Source organism: Metopolophium dirhodum, chromosome 9 (assembly GCF_019925205.1).
Source record: "Metopolophium dirhodum isolate CAU chromosome 9, ASM1992520v1, whole genome shotgun sequence".
Lineage (NCBI taxonomy): Eukaryota > Metazoa > Arthropoda > Insecta > Hemiptera > Aphididae > Metopolophium > Metopolophium dirhodum.
In genome coordinates, this window is record NC_083568.1 from 5,079,808 (window position 1) to 5,103,595 (window position 23,788).

At 27.4% G+C, this 23,788-nt stretch overlaps 3 protein-coding genes across 7 annotated transcripts; 2 read left to right on the top strand and 1 right to left on the bottom strand.

Annotated features, from left to right (window-relative positions):
- Nucleotides 1–5,687: 5,687 nt before the first annotated feature.
- LOC132952736 (exocyst complex component 8) lies at nt 5,688–11,740 on the top strand. Its single transcript, XM_061025142.1, has 13 exons — nt 5,688–6,151; nt 6,216–6,371; nt 6,441–6,652; nt 6,719–6,861; nt 7,571–7,715; nt 7,769–7,892; nt 8,768–8,948; nt 9,426–9,570; nt 9,634–9,817; nt 9,877–10,007; nt 10,628–10,853; nt 10,916–11,106; nt 11,173–11,740. The coding sequence occupies exons 1-13, from the start codon at nt 6,100–6,102 to the stop codon at nt 11,335–11,337; spliced, it is 2,055 nt and encodes a 684-aa protein (XP_060881125.1). The 5' UTR covers nt 5,688–6,099; the 3' UTR covers nt 11,338–11,740.
- Nucleotides 11,741–16,389: 4,649 nt separating this feature from the next.
- On the top strand, nt 16,390–18,635 carry LOC132952150 (transcription factor BTF3 homolog 4). Its single transcript, XM_061024331.1, has 2 exons — nt 16,390–17,145; nt 18,397–18,635. The coding sequence occupies exon 1, from the start codon at nt 16,594–16,596 to the stop codon at nt 17,137–17,139; it is 546 nt and encodes a 181-aa protein (XP_060880314.1). The 5' UTR covers nt 16,390–16,593; the 3' UTR covers nt 17,140–17,145; nt 18,397–18,635.
- On the bottom strand, nt 18,435–23,688 carry LOC132952149 (RNA polymerase II-associated protein 3-like). Of its 5 annotated transcripts, XM_061024326.1 has the most exons (11): nt 23,673–23,688; nt 23,322–23,579; nt 22,757–22,921; nt 22,593–22,691; nt 22,396–22,524; nt 21,354–21,481; nt 21,090–21,294; nt 20,831–21,028; nt 19,664–19,936; nt 19,409–19,601; nt 18,435–18,957 (listed from the first exon to the last, which is right to left on the bottom strand). In XM_061024326.1, the coding sequence occupies exons 3-11, from the start codon at nt 22,874–22,876 to the stop codon at nt 18,875–18,877; spliced, it is 1,428 nt and encodes a 475-aa protein (XP_060880309.1). In that variant the 5' UTR covers nt 22,877–22,921; nt 23,322–23,579; nt 23,673–23,688; the 3' UTR covers nt 18,435–18,874. The 5 variants fall into 5 exon arrangements, with proteins under 5 accessions (XP_060880309.1, XP_060880313.1, XP_060880312.1 ...); XM_061024330.1 differs by lacking the exon at nt 23,673–23,688 and having other exon boundaries at nt 22,593–22,688; nt 23,322–23,644; XM_061024329.1 differs by lacking the exon at nt 23,673–23,688 and having other exon boundaries at nt 23,390–23,643.
- Between the last annotated feature and the right edge of the window lie 100 nt (nt 23,689–23,788).

The window sequence follows — 23,788 nt, forward strand, 5'->3', positions numbered from 1 at the left end:
TTAAGAGAATTGATGTTTAAAAGATTTTTATTGACCCCTGAAGTTAAGGGTTTAATATAAGTAGGTTTAATCAAAGGATTATAAATGTAAATTATGGTTTTCGGAGGCACTTTGAGTATTTTCCTAGTAAAAATCTGAATGAATTGTTTAAATTTGAATTCAATAATAAATATGATTATTTTGCATTTCTGCGTTCGCTTCTTGTTTTTAAGAAAACTTGAATGAATAATATTGTATAATTTATCATATTGAATATTAATACCTAATTAGATTGAATAAATAATAATAAACATTTATCATACCTTCCGTTGATGTCTTTATAGATTCACAATTGTTTTGATCTGTTTAAAAAATAAGTACATATTAGGATGTTAATTTTTTTTTGTAAGGTTTAAGGCTTCGACGACTGAGGTCATTTAAACATTTGAAGGCTGGTCCAAAGAATGATATACCGACAAACATTTACCGGCATAATATATATGAACAATTTAAATATTATAATACTTGTATTACTACACAATTGTATGAAAACTCATAATAATATTACAATAATTTACATAAATACTGGCACAATACTACCTTTTGTAGCAGGGACCATTTTGACAAAAATTGTTAAAACTACTATAAAAGTTATTAATAAAAAGTTCATTTTTAAAGATATGGTTCAATTTTTTGATGACTTTATTCACTGAAAATAATAGTTTCAATGATGAAAGAAACTAAATGCTCATAACTTTTTCAGTTTTATTGTGCCATTGTAAATATGAGTGTATGTAGGCACAACTGAGTAAACTGATAATCATTTTAATTGAAATAATTTACAGAGTAGGTATGATTTCTTTACTGTAGTAGCTCTGGTATATAAGTATATTATACTATACACTATACACCTCTTACGACAGCTGGTTAGTGGTTGCACACTAGGTAAATAGTTCACGTGCGTCTGCGATTTTTATTCGCTAACAGCACAAAATTAGACACAATCATTGATTATATATTACACATGATGTAGCATGTACTAGGCATTGATGGGAGGAGAGGGACACGGTTAGGTAACCCAACTCAGACCGGTATGTATGTGATAGGTATGGTTTAGAGGGTAGGTAAGTGATAGACATAGATGGGTTGGGAAGGGGTGAGGTCGGGTAGGCTTAGCATGTTCGCAATATCCATGGATCGGCATTGATGGGAGTGGAGGGGTATGGGTGGCATGTACTAGACATTGATAGGAGGGGAGGGGCACGATGTGGTATGTTCTAAGCGGGCATAGCTGTTTTCGACCAAAAACGTACCCTTCCCTTTTCGGCCGATTCACTTTTCGACCAAATTTAAAAAAGGTCTATTCCCTTTTCGACCAAAATTGTACCCTTCCCTTTTCGGCCGATTCACTTTTCGACCAAAACAAAAAGTTTTGTAATATGATATGTAAAATAAATAAAATAATTGGTTTATAATTTTTGTAAAATTGTGGCAATTATAATTTTAAAAAGGTGGATAAGTGGATGTCGCTCTGCTGTACAGTAGGTTACAAGTGGGTCACTGTAATGTATGGTGTTAAATTTGAATTCAATGATATAATATCATTGTATAAGAAAAACGATTCTGAGCGAAAACGGTCAGTCAGCCTATGATTTTACCAAGTATATTTGATGATATTATTGTGAATAAAGTAATTTCTATATAACCAGCTATTTACGTGGAGCCTTGTTTTAAATTTTCAATCTTTAGCCATAAAAGTTAAACATTTTATACATTTTTAACTACAAAATAATTAATAAATTATAAATTTGATAAATGTTGTCAAAATTTGAACTTTAAATGCTTGTAAAAAAAAAATTGTGCCTATGTATTTTTAATATTTTTCAACTGCTATTGTAACAATATATCAGGAGCCTTGCATTACATTTTCACGCTTTTTTACCCAACAAATAAAAATTTATTGATATTTATAGAAAAAAAAACTAAAAAAATTGAGAACTGACAATGTCCGTAAACAGCTCAAAAAGAGTCAAAATATTTTCAACATTTTATGGTGTATAGAAAATGCTAATATAAACATTCAGTGAAATTTCCAAGTATCTACAGTCATTCGTTTTTTAATTACAATAAAATAAGAAAATTGTTACATGAGAAATCGAGTAAATATCAAATGTTGTAAAAATATAAATTTCAGACGCTCATATAAATTTAATATAAGTTTCTTCTAGACATTTTTTTTTTGATAAAGGTAGACAAACTTATGAGTAATCTTATATTACATTTTCAAATCTTAGATTTAAAAAGAAAAATTTTTATGAATCCTCATCAAAATAATTTGCTATTTTTCGTGATTTTTCCGTATTTTGTCAAAATTTGAACTTTAATTGCTTATAATTAAAAACTGTGACTAAGGATTTTTAATTTTTTTCATCTGCCTTTGAAACAATAACCTAGGAGCCGATTTTCTCGAAAACTGATTTTGCGTAAAAATTCCCGTTTTTCCTTAATTTTTCTTTTGTTTTTCACGTCGCTTGTGAAAACTACTGGGAAATTTTTACTTTTGACCCCCCAAAGTACCAACTAGATTCACTTTCCTATCAGAAAAGTTACTATTGAAGAAAATCCAAGCACTTTTACTGTCCTAAAAGGTGATGACAGACACAAAAATAAAAAAAAAAATAAAAAAAAAACACACATCATTGTAGAATCAATACATTCATTGCTTCGCTCAGAATCTAAAATTATTTAAAGTATAAGTTACATAAAATGTTGTAAAATAAAATATAAAAAAAATTTAAATATAAGAATATCTATATATTATTAACATTAGTTTTGTGTTAATATGTCACACTGTGCATAATATTTTATAAAAAGAATAACATAATAATATACAATTTTTGTCAATAATTATTAAGTCTAATAGTATGTGTATAATATAATATTAAGAAAGATAGTGACTCTCTACAATACGTATAACGATCAGTCTTGCAGGTACATACTACATAAATTATTATACTGAAATAACTATATATTATTATGGTAGTATAACCATCACAGTCGACGATCACCGATCGTATATAATAAATCGTAATAATCGAAATGAAAAAAAAAAATGTTAATATAATATGGGTATTCTATTTTACAAAAATTATATATCAATTATTTATTCTACATAATATCATATTACAAAACTTTTTGTTCGAAAAGTGAATCGGCTGAAAAGGGAAGGGTACGATTTTGGTCGAAAAGGGAATCGACGTTTTTTAAATTTGGTCGAAAAGTGAATCGGCCGAAAAGGTAAGGGTACGTTTTTGGTCGAAAACGGTCTCGCCCTTCTAAGCATTGATTGTATGGTAGGGGCATGGTTTGGCACGGTCGGGCACGTATGTGATAGCAGATTATATTTTATATTTTACGTGCTGGAAAAAGGCTTGACACGGCATGGCATGGAGGGGAATCGCAGCGCGTGGCATTGACTCGCATGGACTAGGGACTAGTGGACTAGAACCGCTAAAATCATACTACTATAGATGTGCAAATTGTCATCTAAATAATTGTTCGAATAATTTGTACACACAATTTATTGTTTTTTAAAATTATTTGTTATTTGATCAATTGTATTTAAAAATTATTCTGATCATTTTATTTAGATGATAATGAATTCGAATAATTCCCTAATCTGCCTACGAGCCTACGACTAATACCTGCTATAGAGTGTAGAGAGGAGGTGGCTCCAACCCACTACCTTTATGGCTTTATTATGTGCATTGGTTTTTAACAATTAAAACTACGAGTCTGTCGTTATGTGACGATCAATATCGACCACACAGCCATGTATAATGATCTATATACTACTGTCACTGGAGTGTTTACATGTCTGTTGTATACGAAAAACGATATTCTGAGCGGTGACGGTTTGTCAGTGTGGATATTTTATGTTATATTTATGTTGATAATACTTATTATTAATAACCAGCTGGTAAGTTAAATTAGTGTTATGAAATTACAACAAAATAACTAAATTGGTTATTTAATATGTAATTTCGTCCAAATTTGAACATAAAATAACTATAAAAAACTGTTTAAATATTTTTGAGATTTTATGGATACAGAATTTATTTATGAATTTCTAACTTAATATAATTTTCAAATTTTCGTGATTTTTACGTATTTAGTGAAAATCCGAACTTTAAATGCTTATAAAAAAAATTGTATTTGTATCTTTACAACTGCCATTGTAATAATATATTAGAAGTCTTGTATTAAATTGTCAAGCTTTTTGACCCAACGAATACAATTTTATCGACGTATAAAGAAAAAACTTAAAAAAATTGGAAACTGGAAATGTTTGTAAACAGCTCAAAACAAGTCAAAATATTATGAACATTATTATAGTTATTATTATTTATGGTTTATTAGTAAATGCTAAGATAAACATTCAATGAAAATTGCATATATATCGGCATACTACAGGCATTTGTTTGAGCTAAACAAAAAACCAAATTATTTTTGTAAAAATTCCAGGTTTTTCCTTAATTTTTTTTTGTTTTTCACGGTGGCTTTGAAAACTATTGGGAAATTTGAGCTCCCAATAAACCAACAAGATTTGCTTTCCCATCGAATTATTGAACAAGATACTGAAGTTTAAAATCGAACCATTATTTCGACTACTTATCATGTAAACAGATACAAAAAATTAAAATAAATACACATCATTGTAAAATCAATACATTTATCGCTCCGCTCCGAATCTAAAAGCAAAATAAAAACTTCAAACAGGTATACATATAAAAAGTATATTTTATAAGACGAGCGTCAAACCAATAATTATAATCTCAACCGTATTAGATTCGGTGTATTATATTCCATACATAAGTACAACTCTTACGACAGCTGGTTACACATCAAGAGAATGTAGTTCAAGTGCGATCGCGATACAACACAATTGTTTATACACACTATAGACACAATGTAGGTACGTCGTTAATAATCGACCCAAAACCGATAACCATACAAACTAACCTAAACAAAATATTAAATATCTAAAATCACGGACTAAGATATAATGGACTGGAAAGGGGGAACAGGGGGACAGCCACGAAAAGGTGTCACTTAGCTGATGAGAACATTGTTCTTGAAGTTTTCAGCGCTACCGGTGGTTTTATTTGGCTACACAATTTGTATCTTAGTCCGTGTTAAATGCAGAGGGCGCTGTGAACTCTAGGAACACATAGCGACCCCCGCACTTTGCCTCTCCAACATACATTCGTAGCCGTATCGATATAATCATAGAACAGTTATATCTTAGGGGAATCGGTGGGCATCGGGCAGTTGGGTCCCCCGAGATAACAGCTTATCATATCCAGATTAATATCATGGAATAAACGCTTAAATCGGGAAGACCAACAAAAATGCAGGTGTACCAACTTAGAAATATAAAAATTCCCATTACATTTCAATTTTGATTCCAAAATTATGGATTTTAAAACTCAAATATTATTGTACAATTAATAATTATTGTAAAGTTCGAAAAATTAAAAATAGTCCGCGTCTGGAAAACTTTACTGTACCCGTCCCTCTAAAATCCACGATTTAAGATATACTTATCTAATATTTAGTATATTATCTTAAATCGTGCTTCTAAGACCGTGGTATCAACTATCAACTTGTTGTTTTGTTAACTCTTATCATTTGATAGTGAATTTCATACATTATTATTAAATAATTTATTAATATAATATAATTGAATAATTCCGAATTCGTTGTTCATATTTTCATCACTTTTGTCAATTCTCCGTGGGTACTAGGTATTCAATATTCATTAATCATTACTCACGAGTCACTCAATCGTCAGTCGTCACTACTCAATAGTGACTACTGACTGGTGACCCGGGTGAACGACCAGCTTCAAATACTATAATACTACGATTTTAAGTTCTTAAGAATTAAGCCGTGGACCCAATTAGTTTAAATCACAATAAAATATTATTTTGTTATTCGATTTAATTATAACAGAACGGTATTGTCATTATAATGCTTAGTTGTTTTCAATCAGAATACACATAGTTTTATATTTTGCACAATATCTACATATTCATTTTTAAATAATTATTTAATAACATGGATTCGTTAATTAAGAGTGTTGGTGAGAGTGATTATCAACCCGAAAAATGTATGTATAAAGTAACACTTTCAGGTAACAAAAATATTAATTTATAGTTTGTTTATTAATTTAGATGTCAAAGAATTATCTCAGAGATGTATGGGTCCTGAAGAATTGTTACAACAGAAGACAAATGTACAATCCTTGGGTGAACAAATCAACACAATGCTCAAGAAAAATGTGTTCTACAATTATATTCAATTTATTGATACCGCTAAAGAAATAGCCAGTAAGTTATAAAAAAAATTATTTTGTTTATTAAGGTTCTATAAATGATTATTACATTTTTGTATTATAGATTTAGAGGGTGAAATGTATCAATTGTCGCATTTGCTAACTGAACAAGCATCTTTACTTAATTCATTGGCTAGTTCTTCAATTGTTAGCGAACAAATTTCTAAATCTGGCAAAGAAGTGAATGGTATTCAAAATACTGAAGTAGATAATGTAGTTGAAGAAAAGAGAGTTCATAAATTACTAAATATTATGGAAAGAGTAGAAAACTGCAATGTTAGTATTACCTACCTATAATTAGTTTCCAAGTAGTAAAAGTATATACAATGAGCTTGATTCTAGAATTTAGTTGATGTTCCTGACCGTAAATGTTTGCATGAAGGAGATTTATTAGAATTGGATCCTATTGAAAATACACCAGTCCAAAGAATTCATTGTTATCTATTTACTGATATTTGTATTGTTGCCAGTTGGTTGTCTAGCAGGTAATTAGTAACTATAGTCAAAAGCAGTGTTTGGAAAGAACGTTATTCATGAACGCACGTTCATATATAGTGAACGTCACTCATTTTTTGCAAATAGAACGTGAACGTGAATGACGTTTATATTTTTAATGAATTTGATCGGTTTTTAAGACGTTCAAATATTAATGTCTAAAATATATTAATTAATCATATTAGGTATAATAATAATATTTTCATTTTTCCCATTATAATTCCTATAATATTTGTTTGATTGCAAAATGTATAAATTAAATACGTGAAATTCCAGTGTCCCCGGCTAGACATACAACAATAATAATATTATGATTTCCACGAATTTATAGTAAGTACTCTAGTATTTGCTTAATTTTATCACTAGAAAATCTTTATCAAAATGTAACTCAAATAACGTGTCAGATATTAATAATTAATTCAGATACTTTATAAATTGTATATGCTCTAAAGTTTAAACTGTATTTTTATTTTTTGGTTGAGTCGTGAATGTTTATAGGTTTTTATACCTATATAATTTTTATATTGACTGCAGGCTAACAATTCATAAAAAAAATTTAAATGAACGAGCCAATGAACGCGTTCGTTTTTTAAAAGAACTTGAACGAGTTCATTTTTTTAGTGAACGTTCTGAACACTGGTCAAAAGCATGTAATACAGAGTACAATAGACTTTTTTAATTTGACATGTTTAATTTTAGACGAGGACCAGCTAGATATAGATTTCAGTCAATGTATGATTTATGTAATCTTGCTGTTGTAAATATTAAAGATATTAAAAATTCGTTTAAATTGCTTGCTTTTCCGGAAACGAGAGTATTTCAAGCACCAAATACTGGACTTAAGGTTAGTGATTTCCAATGTTATAAAATTAATTAAACATTTATATCTATTTATAGAATGATTGGTTATCAAAATTTGAAGTCGCTAAAAAGTCACAAGTCTCGGTTGAAAACAAAATGAAAAGTAGTGTTGACCATAAAATGATCCAAAGAACAGATTCCATTCAATTAGTTCATAATTGTAAGAATTAAAGTTGACTTAATTTATAATTATTATATTGAACCATGAATAATTTTAGTATTATTATTATCTAATAGAGAAAGTACATGCATGAGATGAATTAGTTGAATCTAAATTCTAAATAATTTACCTCGAAAAGTTATAATTAGAAATTAAGTTGAAGAAAATTTATCATTTTTACCAAGCAGCCAGAAAATCGTATTATGTTTATATTAATCAGAATCTGAGAAGAGCAATGAATGTATTGATATTATAATTTTTTTTTTTGCCTGTCATCACCTTTTGGGGCTGTACAAATTATTTTTTCAACAATTTTCAACTTTGAGGACACTGACACAAAAGTGGATGATTAGGATATTTTTATTTAAAAAAAATATAATTAAAACAATATGCAATAAAAAAACATTTATGTTACATAAACATTTTACTTTAAATGTTTGTTCTTAGTGATTAGTTATTTTATGGTAATACATAATATATTGTTTTGGTGACCAAACCAACAAAACTTGAACTACAGAAAACTAAATGATTTATGTTTTAGGCTCTTTCACAAATTGCCGTGCTATATCATATTCTGAATATTCTATACATAGGTAACAAAATGTTGAGAATATATTACGTTATGTTAAATATATTCAACTATACAACACGGTGAGTTGTGAATGCAGCTTTACTCATGTAAACACTTGTTAAACAATTTTCACATTTTACAGCAGAAATATACACATGTAATACACATATGGGTACCCGCTATTATCAATATACAACATTTTATAAATAATAAATTTATATAATGTATTTATATTATGTTTTTACATTTTGAAATATTAATATGACTAAACATATTTACTAAATGAGTTGATTTACAATTTTAGCATTTGAACCTGAAACAACTGAACCAGAATTACCGGAATGGATTATTGATTTAGCAGATGATTTAGATGTATTAATTGCTCAACGACATTTTGAAGATGCAAATTCTTTGATTAGTAAAGCCAGACAATATTTAGAGGAACACAGTGATCAAATTTCAACATCAATTGAACAAGAAATAAAGTATATATTTTATACATTGTATTTATTACTATTTAATAATATTTTAATTAATTTTTTTTTTTTTTTTATTGGGTAACCCGCGGCAACATAGGCCATTGGGTGTGGAGGAGGGCACTGTAGGTTTTTAAATTGGGTAGGTTGGTACACGTGTGTGTTGTGTTTTGGCAGAATTTCTAATGGGGCACCCGTAGGTTTCTGCCGTGCCCCGGGTGGGGGGATGGCGGCACTTGTTCTCCGGACACCGTGACTTGTCCAAAGAAAAATGCCGCCCGCGGCCAAGGTATCAAACTCAGGTCGGCTGCGTAATTTATTAATATTATATTCTCAGATAATAAAACTTTTCACTTATTATTTTTTCGTTCATAAAAATGAATGTTACTAAAATAGTAAAATCTGTAAGAATAATATGCTTACAAATTTAAGATTATTATACATAATTTTTATAATTAAAGAAAAATAAATTGTTTAATATTACAGAACTAAATTAGAAAATCGTATTCAAGCATTAACATTAGTTTTAACTAAAGAACTTCAAGTTTCTCCAGATAAGTCACATAAAGGTGGTTTACGAGCAGCTCGAAGAGCAGTTAGAATATTAAATCAATTGGATAAATCTTCACAAGTATTATATAATCATAATAATAAAAAAATTGTTTTGTTTTATACCGCTTGTATTTTATTATAGGCGTGTGATTTGTTTTTGAAAGTTTGTTCAAATTTATTGAAATCTCAATTACAGTATGTAAAACGTGATGGTGCAATGTCAACATTTGTTAAAAAATATTCAATGGTGTTTTTTGGAACTACAATAGAAATTACACATGAATTTTTATACAAAGCTTTTCCAAATAGCTCAGCTTGTTCTTCAGGTACTATCACTAATTAGTAATTTATATAAAATATAGCTGTATGATAAAAATCTGTTTAGCTTTTATTTTATGGACAATTCAAGAAGTCAATGATTTTATGGTAATTTTAAACAAACATATGTTTGTTCCTCAAACATCATTGTCCAATTTATCTGAGTGTATAAAAGTGATACACAAAAATTGCCAAGAGGTAATGTTAATATTTATTAAATAGTTATTATCAGTGCTAAGCACTAATAACTAATAAGTATTATAAATTATAATATTGCTCCAAAAGTTAAAAAAAATATTTAGATATATAAATATATATAGGTGTATAAAAGTATACCCCTATTATACATATTAGTATAGAATATAGATATACAAAAAATAGCAACAGCCTTTTATTTTTATTATTTAATATTTTTAGTTATAATATGATTATTAATTTGCTTTTGAAAGCAATACTATTAAATTATTCTAAGGGGTAGTAAATAGAAAAACACTACATCTTTTATCTGTTCACATTTTTTTCTTTTTAACTTCCCTTACTAAACAACAATTGATGAAAAACGTTAAAGAAATCTTATTTTAATTATAATTAAATAAAATAGCACTAAAAAATCTTAAATCCTTAAAATATACAAAGATACTCAACATCAAGTTTTATACTTATAAATCTTGATGCATAAAATATTGTTAAGTTTACTTTTCTATTTTTAATATTTTTATCTGTAAGTCCTATTTAGAAAACGAGCATATATAATATAGTTTTTTTTTTAATTACCTACAAAATGTATTAAAACATAATATGTGTGAATTTATTTTTAGTTATGTGATTATGGAATAGATCTCCAATTTCAAATTGACGGGCAACTTAGAATTCCTCTCACAAAATCAATAAATGATATCAAGGACAAGACTATTGAAGTAATTAAAATAAGATTTTCTGAGGATAAATGGAAACCTTTCAATCTAAAAACTAAACAACAGAGAGATAAAATCGTTGAAGAATATACAAATTATGGGTTTTCAAACATTGAATCTTACAATAAAGGTTAATTTGAACCTAGGACTTATATAACACTACGAACAATGAAATAAATTTGGTGTTTTTAGGTGAATCGTGGATAATGTTAACTCAAAACACAATAACATTCACACGCACTTACTTATTACTTCTAAATGATTGCTTAGTGCTGTATTCAACTGATTTGGCAAATGTTATTGATCAACTACTTTATGAAGTTTTTGCAGCTCATTGTAATTACATAAAGAGCTCTATGAAAAATAAAAACTTTGTAAATGATGTAAGTATTTTTAAATAATTAAACAATTGTACATTTTAAATACTAATACTATATTTAAATTCATAGATAAATATTATTACAACAAATGCCAGATTTATCCTAGACATATTTTTATCCCATTGTTTTAAAGTGTATTCGGCATCTACAGGTAACGTAAATCCACAAATTCATACCCGTTTAAAATCAGAATTTGGTGTAATCCCTACTCAAAATATAACTGGTTATATTTAAAATTTTATATTTTTTTTAATAAAATAGTAACATTATTTAAAATGTTTTAATGCTGAATACTTTACATTATAACTTAGTTTGTTGTATTGTATTTTCATAATATATATAATATATTGTTTTTATATGTTCTGCAATTTAATTATATTTATTTAATATTATTAGTTATTATTTATACACTCTTTACTATTACATTATATCATATTTATTTATATTTTATGCTAATATTAATTTGCTGACTGTTTTAATACTTAATGTTCAAATGTAAATTGTTATTTATTTCTATATTATTAATTTAACACAGAACGCTACTAATTTAAATTATAAACAATACTTATTTAGTTCATATTTAATAAATACTAATACTTAAAAAGATTATCTCTGTAGTAATGAATATTATATAACAAATAAAAAGTTTTAGAATACCTCTTGTTTCCTTAATAGTTTGTACTTTGAAAATAAAAAACTAAAAATGTACTACAATACCTAATGTTAATATAAAAATATTAAAAGTAATGGATTTTAGACGACTTATCAACTGTATTCTATAATATATTAGTTAGACTGAACCGAATAATAAGTTTTATACTTTTTGATAGGTATTTCTTAAAGGTACAATACCCACAAGAAAAGACAAAGTTATATCAAGAAAAAGCTAATCTAAATATGAGCTTAAAATGTCAGTACGATTATTTTTTTGTATAAAAAGTGGTGCGTAAATATTCTATTTTTTCAGAATTATTTGGCTCCATTAAAGTAGGAACTAGATTAAATGTTGTATAAGAAACTATCATCAATGATAACTGATAAGGATTGGAATAATTTCTGTTCCAAAAAATATGATGACTTGGACTGGGGACTTCTAATACTTATAAACCTGAAAATATGTAGCACCTATCCATTCAAAAAATACAAATATGCTCCAAAAAAAATTGAATTTTGGTACTTAAATAAATTATACATTAAAGCTGTACTTTCTTAAAAAATACTGTTAAAACCTAAAATACTGTAGTTCAACTCTAATGTAACTAATGGTCATAGCATCCGAGTTTATTAGATCAATAAAAAAAAAAAATTATACAATCAATATGACAACAAAATATAAAAAGATAGTTTGATTATTTACTTTATAAACACTTGAAAAAATAGCAATTAACACTACCTGCCATACAAGTTGCAGTGTTATTAGCCAGATAATCGACAGATATGCTGCGATTAGTGTATTACTATTAAATATTCAATTTTCCAAATGTATACATAATATGCTCTTAATTTTCAAATTATGCTAAGTCAAATTTTCAGTGTAACTTATTTGTGTTATGAAACATATTTATACATCACTCATATTGTTCTGCGACCTTTCTAAACAAATATGAAAAAACTAGATGTCATCAACGCTAATGATGACAAACACATAATGTACCGAGTGATTCACCAAGCATGCTTATCCCCATTTTTCCTTTATTAATGAATTCATTCAAATGTTGACTTTTAAAATTCTTAAATATATTTAAAGACCATGTATTTAAATTCTTGAGATTTGTATAGACTTAAGAAGTGTTCAGTGGCAATACTGTTAAAATGTTGTGAAAAAAAGCACTGGCCCGGTCCGAAAATAATGCTGACCCCGGTCCGGTCCATTAATTTTATCCTCAAGCCCGGCCCGGCCCAGTCCAAAAAATATTGTTATGGTATATAAATAGCTTTATTATACCCATCAATCAATATATTATATTCATTGTGATTGTATCTACTATCTAGTATCCAACCTGTACCAACATCGGTTTTATTTTTATTATTTATTATTTTAAATTGTGATTATTTACTGTCGAAGAAAAATCTTAAAAAAGCCCGGTCCAACCCTTTATTTTATTTCAAAGGCCCGACTCGGTCCAATGTCACTACGGGCCAGGCTTTTCAAGGACCGGGTCGGCCTGGCCCGGCCCTTGCAGGTAATTACTACTTACCTGCTACAGTCAGTGGCGCACACTGGAGTGTTCAAGGGTAGCGGCTGCTACCACTGATTTTTTTGGTAGGTTAGGTTAGGGTGAATGGACCCCTGGCTCCAAAATATTTACATCATAAAAATTCTACTACGTATAAAAATATTGAAAATAAACTATTGTATAATTATAGACTATAATCATTAGCCTATTAGCCAATATAGAGGTAACCGATGTCCGATTCAATATTGCTACCCCTATTTATTTTTGATTGTGCGCCACTGACTACGGTAATAGGTACCTACTACCTACCTACTTGGCTACTTACATAGTTACATAAATTACCCCAGTTTTATTCGAATCGCGGACATTTCCCTCCCGACTGTTTTCAGCGTAGTAGGACATTTCCCCTCCCCCCTTTTTTTTAAAGTTTATTATTTAGTAATATAATATTATTATTTAACATCAATATATTTATGCCTACTGTCTGATATTTTCAAATATTTTCATAAATACCTATGATAAATTATAGATGTACATTTTTGATCAACTGAACTACTTGAATCAAATTCACAAGCAATTATTAAATTGTTAAAAATATAAGTTGGAAAATAACAAAAGAATCAGATTTCAAATGTTTTTTTACAAAATTTTTATGTCTGAATTTTTAACCATTTTTATTAATTATTAATTATATTTTACTTTATACTTACCTTTATATTTTAGATTCTGAGCGAAGCGATGAATATGTTGATTTTATAATGATGTGTGTTTTTTTTTATTTTTTTTTGTGTCTGTCATCACCAGACAGGACAGTAAAAATGCTTGGATTTTCTTCAACAGTAACTTTTCTGATAGGTAAGTGAATCTAGTTGGTACTTTGGGGGGTTGAAATTTCCCATTTAAAAGCGACTAGAAAAACAAAAGAAAAATTAAGGAAAAACGGAAATTTTTACGCAAAATCTGTTTTCGAGAAAATCGATTTTGGTTTTTGGTGCAACTCTAATACAAATTACCGTAGGTACATGAAATTTTGACTGTATGTTTATATTAGCATTTTCTATACACCATAACATTTTCCAAATATTTTGAGCTGCTTACGGATATTTTCAGTTTCCATTTATTTTAGTTTTTTTTTCGATAAAATTATTTTTGTTGGTTAAAAAAGCTTGAAAATTTATAATAGAAAGCTCCTAGGTTATTGTTTCAAAGGTAGATGAAAAAAATTAAAAATCCTTAGCCACAGTTTCTATTTATAAGCATTTAAAGTTCAAATCTTGACAAAATACTGAAAAATCACGAAAATTAGCAAATTGTTTTGAGTTGATAATTCATAAAAATTTTTCTTTTTAAATCTAAGTTTTGAAAATGTAATACAAGATTATCCATAAGTTTGTCTACCTTTATCAAAAAAAAAATGTCTACAATAAAGTCAAATTAAATTTTTATAAGCGTTTGAAATTCATATTTTTACAACATATGATATTCACTCGATTTCTTATGTAACGATTTTGCTATTTTGTTGTTGTTCAAAAACGAATTAGGTACTGTAGGTACATGAAAATTTTACTGAATGTTTATATTTTCATTTTCTATACACCATACAATTTTGAAAATATTTTGACTCTTTTTGAGTTGTTTACGAACATTGTCGGTTTTCAATTTTTTTAGTTTTTTTTACTATAAATATCAATAAAATTTTATTTGTTGAGTATAAAAGCGTGAAAATTTAATGCAAGGCTCCTGATATATTGTTACAATAGCAGTTGAAAAATATTAAAAATACATAGGCACAACATTTAAAGTTCAAATTTTGACAAATTTAAAATTTAATAATTATTTTGTAGTTAAAAATTTATAAAATGTTCAATTTTGTACCTAAGGATTGAAAATTGAAAACAAGGCTCCACGTAAATAGGTTATATATAAATTACTTTATTCACAACAATATCATCAAATATATTTATAGTTATATCATAGGCTGACTGACCGTTTTCGCTCAGAATTGTTTTTCTTATACAATGATATTATATCATTGAATTCAAATTTAACACCATCCATTACAGTGACCCACTATTGTAACCTACTGCACAGCAGAGTGACATCCACTTACCCACCTTTTTTTTTTAATTTTTAATTTTTAATGTTTTAAGTAAGTAGTTCAATTGATCAAACATTTAGATTTATAATCTATTATATTTATGAAAATAAAATATATTTTATATTTTATTTTTAAAAAAATGTCATATTAAATACCTTATAAATAATATATATATAATTATATTATTAAATTCAAAATTATTAGTCAATAATTAACTTTTAAAAAAATGGGGGGGGGGGAAATGTCCATTTACTGTTTTATTCATAGCCCATGTATCTACGGTCATTCGTTTAAGAGTTACATCAAAAACCAAAATCGATTTAGTCAAAACCAATGTTGTGTAAAAATTCCCTTTTTTCCTTAAATTTTATGTTGTTTTTCGCGACGCTTTTAAAAACTATCGAGAATTTTAAATTTAACTAGATTCACTTTCCCATCGAACAAGATACTGTTGAAGAAAATCGAAGCAGTTTTACTACCCCAAACTGTGATGACAGACACAAAAAAAAAAATTTTTAAAAAAACACACATCGTTGTCAAATCAATACATTCATCAAATAAACCTACCTACTGAATAGTAGTATAGTATCACTAGATTTTTTTATCTGTGAAAATTAAAGTATAATTTATTAAGTATATTGTATATATAAAATCTGTATTACCAATATGAAATTGACATTAAGCGTATTATTGATTTTAATTTATGCATTTACCGTAAAATGAATTAAAAATAATAATTATATAAAATATTCTATTCTACTAAGTCGGTTCGCTTAAATTGATTTTAATAATGTCGAGTTCTTTGAACATTAACATAATTATAAAATTATAAAATAATTTTGTTCGTAAATCGTAACAAATGACTCATTTTAAAAAATAGCGCAATCGAGATACCGTTACACTGAACCATGGTTCAGGTACATACAATTCGCTTTGCTTTCAACGATATGTCCCGAGGTTAACCGAGAGTGGAAACATCCGAGTTCGGCATTTTTGAAGGACCTGAGATGTGATTGGATCATCCATTTTGTTGATCAAACTCCGAAGTCACATGTTCGCACTAAGCGAATTTTCTTTGTGTCTTACTTCAGGTTAAGTCCGTGTAAGTGGATTTTTAACCGTAAGTGTTTTTAATTTTTACGTAGAGTTAGCTTAACATAAGTCAATTGTTGCCGACCAACCATTTGCGGACGGTAATTATTTTCAAAAGTCAAAATGAACGCTGAAAAATTGAAAAAACTCAGTGACCAGGTGCGAATAGGCGGTAAAGGCACACCACGACGAAAGAAGAAGGTTGTACACACAACAGCAGCCACAGACGACAAAAAACTCCAAAGTACCTTAAAAAAGCTAACAGTCAACACAATACCTGGAATTGAAGAAGTAAATATGATCAAAGATGATGGTACTGTGATACACTTTAACAATCCAAAAGCACAAGCTTCGCTGGCAGCAAACACATTTGCTATTACGGGGCATGGTGATACAAAATCAATGTCCGAACTACTGCCGGGCATATTAAATCAGTTGGGCCACGAAGAAATTGGACAACTGAAGCGTTATGCCAGCGGGTTTGCTAGTAATAATCTCATTAGTAAATCATTAATTGAAGATGATGATGAGGTGCCGGATTTGGTCGGTAACTTTGATGATGCTAGCAAAGAAGAGGTGGTAGCAAAAGGATCGTCAGAAGAAAAGACCGACAGTACTGAGAAACCTGTAGTCGTCGAAGAAAATGCAGAGAGCTCAAAGAAGGAATAATAATTGGTAAACATACATTTATTTTTAAGGTCTTTTTTTATGGTTATAAAACATTTTAGTTACTGATTAACTTTTAGAAATGTTTCCTTTAAATTATCATCTACGTATATTTATAACAATTCAATTAAATAAAGAAAATTAACAAATATTTGTTCCTGTTTTCTTTTGTTCTTTGAAATGTTTCAATAATTATATTTTAATTTAGGTATTTACTTGTTAAAGACTTTCTTGACGAGAAATGAATGAATATATTTTGGGTACATCTCTTAGTAGTTTGTAGTCTGTTACCTATAGGCTATAACCTTGTAATGAAACTGGTGTAAGTGCAGTGACCACCAACATAAATACAGTCCTGCCGAGGTTCATCGTGAATGTTAACAGTCAATTTTGGGTTGACAATAATATTAATTAGTTGACTATATCATAACCTTTACTAGGTATAATAATTTATGCTTATTATTTTAATAAATATAATTATTATATATCCAATGATAATTTAAGTATTATTTTGATTCCTTAAATTCCTTCAATATTGCCTAATTATTATAGGTATTAAAAACTGTCTAATGTAAGATTTAGTTAATAAAATCTTTAAATTAACTAATTAGTGATCCATTTAATTTAATTTAAATAGATAGTTTCATTAAATAAAATACAATAGGGTTTATTATAACCTAAATGTACACATTTAAATTTTATGACTAAATACCATGTGTGCTACAAATTGCCTAGATATGATAACTAGTAATTCTGTTATAATTAATTTGGCTATCGCTTTCTAAAATGTATAAGGAAAACAATTCCTTCTTATATTATATCAAACATAAAAAATCATTCCCAGAAATATATTACAAAAATTGTGTTCCATATTATAATTTGGAGTTTAGTCATGTAACGTATTATTCGTTATGTACCCCTATTATTAAAAATATTCATAAAAAAACAAAATAAATTCATAATTTAATTGTCTTATAAATACATTTTTTCTAAAAACTGGGGATTGTATATGTTTACTTCATTTATTTATATTCAAGGATTATTTGGATTATATCCAAAATACTTTTGGATTTATTTTATTTTTTTATCCTTGTACAAACCTCATGTTCCTACTGCTTAAAAACTAAAATATAGGTGTCTGTTATGTGCACACAAAATGTTTTAACTTTTATAAAAGATTAAACTTATAAACAATTTTTATATCAAATTATTTTTACTTTTAACTGTAATAATAATATCTATTATTCTTTTATATTTCAGGATTGGTGGTGACTAAAAAACAACACATATTAAGAAAATTAATAATTTGCAGTAGTGACCATATTCAATCATAACTATATTCAAAATAAAACAAACACAATAGTATTCGATTCTGAGAATTAAAATAACTGTAAATTTGAAAATTCATAAATACTTCTTTCACTTGTAAATCAATTTATATATTTTGTTCGGTGTACTTTTTGCTAAGTATAAATAAAATATACTATTATTACCTAAAATTGGTTTGATTTAAACATGTTTATTTTTTTATTGAAAACTCCTATTTTTTTCATTTTAAAGGCACTGGCGCCTAGAACAAGCTAATCACGTGACATAAAATATAAAATACTGTTTCAACTATTTGTTTTACATTTAATGATTAAATTAATGAAAAATTAATAATTGCAATAATAATGTAATATAATATAGTGACATAGTGTAAGTATAATGTGGAAATAAAGTTTTTTTTCAATCAATATTAAACTCCAAAAGATTCTTTAAGATTTTTTAAAGCATTTTCTGGAACAGAATTTGAAACGTAGTTCAGCAATTCCTTGATACCTAGAATCAAAACAATGATATAATAATAATATATTAGTAAAATGCAGTATGAATGTGGAATTAAATATATACATTTTTTTTAAAAAGTATTTTACAATCTATACATTTTTACAATAAGTATATTATGTGACCACTGATCAGTGAGAAAAAAATGATGAAAGGAACTTCTTTTAAAAGTCACCTATTGATACTTTCTATTTTGTATGTTTATTAATCATTCTAGTAGAAAATCACGTTACTACTATCCCTCGATACGTAAAAAATAAAATTTTGGATTTTTTAAATATGTTTCTTATTCTCCGATGTATCCTAGTATGCTGTACGTGCATTAAATACATTTGAAAATTACTTGACCAGTTAAATAGTACTCAATTGTTTTTAAAATAAATGCAGGACTAATATGTTTTTTATAAATTATGATTACTATTTTTTAGTGTCCAAATATACTTACACGATACTTCATTGCTAGAACAAAACATAACTAACATTTGTAATCTTGGTAATTCACTAATGCCAATCAAATAATCTGTTATATCACATCCATTTTTAACGAATTCCACCCGTAGAATTCTTAAAATATCCACAAATAGATCATTATCCATAGAATTACGTACGATTGATGGTATACGCTTACCAGGAATTTGCTAAACAAATTTAATTAGATTAATGTAATAATTTAAGATGGAAATTTAAATTTAAATCATACTTTTAAATATTGAAACAATAGTTTTGGATCATTTTGTAAGTACGCCCAATCTTGTTTGAGTTGTACATATGTTAATGGAACAGGAGGTATAGATGTATGTTTTTTTATAGTTTGAACAGAATCCTTTTTCATAGGAATAATTTCTTTGTTTATAAATTGATCTTTATTTTTTTTTTCACATACTTCTTTCAGTGTGGTTTGAAGTAAATGTATATTGTTTAATTCTTCTTTGTCTGTTTGAACATCTTTGATTTTGAGTGTACTGAAAGGTTTCTAAGAAAAGTAATTAACCCAAATCATATAATTATTAACATTGTTGTACAGTATTATGATTTATGACAGTTAGAAATAATTTAGAAAACTTCAAACACTTGAGTTAAGTATTTTAATAGGGAAATTTAATTATTACTAAATATAATAAATGTATTAATTCAAATAATATTTGAGTATCTACTTTTAATATTATTACTCGAGCATTAACACATTTAACCCTAGAATAGTACCTTACATTAACATGTTGACTGCGTACTGATGCGCAACACGTTTGACGCCATATGGCATCTAATATACATTTAAAATAAATGGTGGCTGAATGTTTTACTAGTGAATTGTAAGTATGTTAATAAATATATTATCTTACTATCTATAATTCAATATTTTCTTGCACGTATATTTTAAAACCGTGAAATACTAACCTTACCCCTAACTATTTGAGTTAACAAATATTGTTCAGAATAGATTATTGCAGGTCAAATTGTTGTCTATTTAAATTGGTTATAAATACTTATCTCACCCAACCAACTAGCCCTGCATAAAAGCATTTTTTAACAGCATAAATACACTATAAACCGCGCAACCAAAAAACTGCCCAGTGAGCAATTTTTAGTATTTATAATCAATGGCATTAATTACTAGTAATCTGAACAATGCTGTGGGTTTAGTGGAAACAAAAGTTGAGTAGAAACTGATGACAATAAGTCATTATATAAACCACACTACATATATGAGAGATACACAGGAGAATAAAAGGGAGTTTGAATCATTCTAAAATTAATTACTTTAACATGAACAGCGTTTGTCGAATTGAAAAATTGTTAGTATTCAAGAGTTGAACAAATTTAGAAGTATTTTTTTGATTACTGACTGTAAGATTAACCATTATCTTACTTTTGATCTTAAATGTGGTGGTTTGTGTATAGAAGTTATTTGTTTACAACCAACTCTTTGGGGCCAATCAGGAATAACCATTTGTATTGATTTGTCATCTTCTTTACATAACATTTTTGAACTTGTAATTTTATTTTGTAAATTATTAGTTGCATTTGTTTTTTGACATTTAATATCAGAGATTTTCTGAATTTCTCCCTTAAACAAAATAATTTATTTAAATAGTAAGTGCACAATTAATATGAAATATTCCTCCAACCTGTTTAATTTTATTATTCACAACTTCTATATCAATTTTAGCTTGTTTGTTATTTGGTTCTAATTTTAAAATATCTTGTATATCTTTTTTAGCTTCATTGTACATTCCAAGAGCTATATAAGCAGCGCTTCTTCTTTGAAATGCTTTAACATATGTTTTATCTAGTTCAAGTGAAGATGTACAATCAATCATTGCTAGTTTAAATCTGTAAAAAAAAACGTGTTATACAATGTACTGAACAATATGTTTTACAAAAAGTCTTACTCATTTGTCTTTAGATAGCATAATGCTCTATTAGCATAAAATATTGGATCTTTATCATAATATTCTATGGCTCTTGTGTACCTTAGTATTGCCTCAGCCCATTTTTGCTTTTGTACTAACGCATTACCCTAAATTAAAAATAATTAAATTATTAAGTATGACAATGTAAGTTTAATTATAATAAATAGATTGTATTTTATCCAGATCAAACACTACAATTTATACAACAATTAAATTAAAACATAACATAAATAATGCAGTCAAAAAGATAAGACAAATAATAGATTTAAAAAATAATAGCTTTAAGGAAAAAATAATTAACTTAAAATGTTCTGACATAACTCAAGTCTTGTAAAGAATACTTTTATTTTGTATTCGGAATACATATTTGAATAAATAAGAATTAATTAAGGAATTCAGAATATGTATTCGAATAGTTTTTAAAAAATATATTCAGAATATATATTTGAATACTTTAAAAAGTATTCGAATACTATTAGAATACTTTTTTTCACAACTAGTTTTTGTCAGTTTTTGAATGGTTGGTAATTAACATTTATTAATTAATAATTAAAAATACATCGTAATCATAAGTTATTTATACATTTTGACCAGATATGATACAGCCGATACGGGATACAACACATTGGTGTTTATAAAAATTATCATATCATGGGCCAATATTATAGTTTGTTCAAAGAATAAAATTAATGTTCATGATTTATAATATGTCTTGTCACAAATTTAAAACTATTTTTCTGGATTGGAAAAAGTATTTTTTTAATGAATAAAAAATAAAAAATAAAAATATTCAGAATACGTATTTGAATACTTTTTAAAAAAAGTACCTATTTAAAATAGTATTAGAATACAAAAAAAGTATTCAAATACTTTTATTTGAATACTTTACAAGACTGCGATATCTGTCAAAGTCAGTATATTATTAGTATGTTATTGTTTGTACATTTTAACAAGCTGAATGTTTATTTCAAGTTAGTAAGATAAACAGTAGAAAAATATTATAGATTGTTTTATTAATTACCAAGTTTTTTTCGTATAAACCTTCTGACTGTTTTGATTGTAACTTATTATTAAAACAATCCACACTTGAACCATAATTATCTTTTTTCTTGAGTTCATTTTGAGTATCTAGTTCTTTGCAAGCGTCATCCTAAGAAAATAAATGTGAATATAACATTCTAGGTTTAATGGAATGTGGTCATAAATTATAATACATACAACATCAAACTTATCCCAAGCAGAGTAATCCCATGATGAAATTTTGCTTATACTAGCTTTTGATGGATTAATTTTAGGTTTTTTCTTTTCATTGGGCTTCTGAAAAATAAACCGTCAGATGTACATACAAAAATATTTTTGAAGCAATTCAGTATAAACTGTACCGGTGGTGAATGTTCTTTTCGCTTCATTTGTTCTTGCCAAATGTTCATATCACGCAAATAACTTGATAACTCTTCTTCATTCTCTTGTAATTGTTTTTTAAGTAAATATGGATTATTCATGCCAAAATGTTGAATTGGACACAAATCTTAGAAATTTGCATGCAACTGAAAATCAATGGAACAAAATCAGAAGATGAATACTATTATTAATTATCGTTGGATATTTGGGGTTTAATACTTAAGTTGCTATTGTATACCATAAACCTATTAAACACTGAGTACTGAGTACAAAATACTAAAGATGTATTAGTACTGTAGGTAATATTTTTTTTATAGTATTAGTGCATAGCCAGCCGTGCTAGTGAGTACTGAGAAGTGAGTACGAATTTCGAAAATTAAGAATATACCGTTGTCTATAGAGAATAGAATAATTATTAATTAAATGTTACTCGAGATATGTATACACTATACACACTTGAACTTGATCACAGAATTACAGCATAAACCTCATAAGTTATAAGTGTATAAGGTACATGCAGAATTATAATAGATATTCAATATTCACCACGGTCGTTCTGGCAGTAATTTTATAGACTAAAACGGTAGACACTATCTAGACTAGACTTGAAGTACCAGAAACTGCAAATAGCCTGAACGGCAGACTGCAGACCACGGATACAGTAAATCATCGACTATCTTTAATCGTGATCGTGCTGCAGACCGCAAATCTTGATTTTTATTATTATCATCCGCTATTATAGGCAGTGTATTCCACTGATCAAATTATTATCAGTTCAGTTAAATCTTTTAAAAAGTCTGCAATCTGCAATATACAATAAAACAATTTGTAAGTTCTGTGGTTAGACAATTAATCTGAGAACATCTATATATTATTTTATTAAAAATATGATTATACCGTAACCGCGATTGTAAAGATATAGATACTATTATTAAACATATACCATACACGAACACGACGACGAGATTGACCAATTAGCGGCAAGCATGTTAAATCCCTAATTGTTTACCCCC

What these genes read in the sequence shown, in the direction of transcription:
- LOC132952736 (XM_061025142.1), top strand. Translation starts at nt 6,100, where the DNA reads ATGGATTCGTTAATTAAGAGTGTTGGTGAGAGTGATTATCAACCCGAA. An exon ending in CATTGAATCTTACAATAAAG is followed by an intron (nt 10,854 to 10,915) that starts GTTAATTTGAAC and finishes TGGTGTTTTTAG; the next exon opens with GTGAATCGTGGATAATGTTA. An exon ending in ATAAAAACTTTGTAAATGAT is followed by an intron (nt 11,107 to 11,172) that starts GTAAGTATTTTT and finishes TTAAATTCATAG; the next exon opens with ATAAATATTATTACAACAAA.
- LOC132952150 (XM_061024331.1), top strand. Translation starts at nt 16,594, where the DNA reads ATGAACGCTGAAAAATTGAAAAAACTCAGTGACCAGGTGCGAATAGGC.
- LOC132952149 (XM_061024326.1), bottom strand. Translation starts at nt 22,876, where the DNA reads ATGAATAATCCATATTTACTTAAAAAACAATTACAAGAGAATGAAGAA. An exon ending in GAAAAGAACATTCACCACCG is followed by an intron (nt 22,692 to 22,756) that starts GTACAGTTTATA and finishes TTTATTTTTCAG; the next exon opens with AAGCCCAATGAAAAGAAAAA. An exon ending in CACCACATTTAAGATCAAAA is followed by an intron (nt 19,937 to 20,830) that starts GTAAGATAATGG and finishes TACTTTTCTTAG; the next exon opens with AAACCTTTCAGTACACTCAA.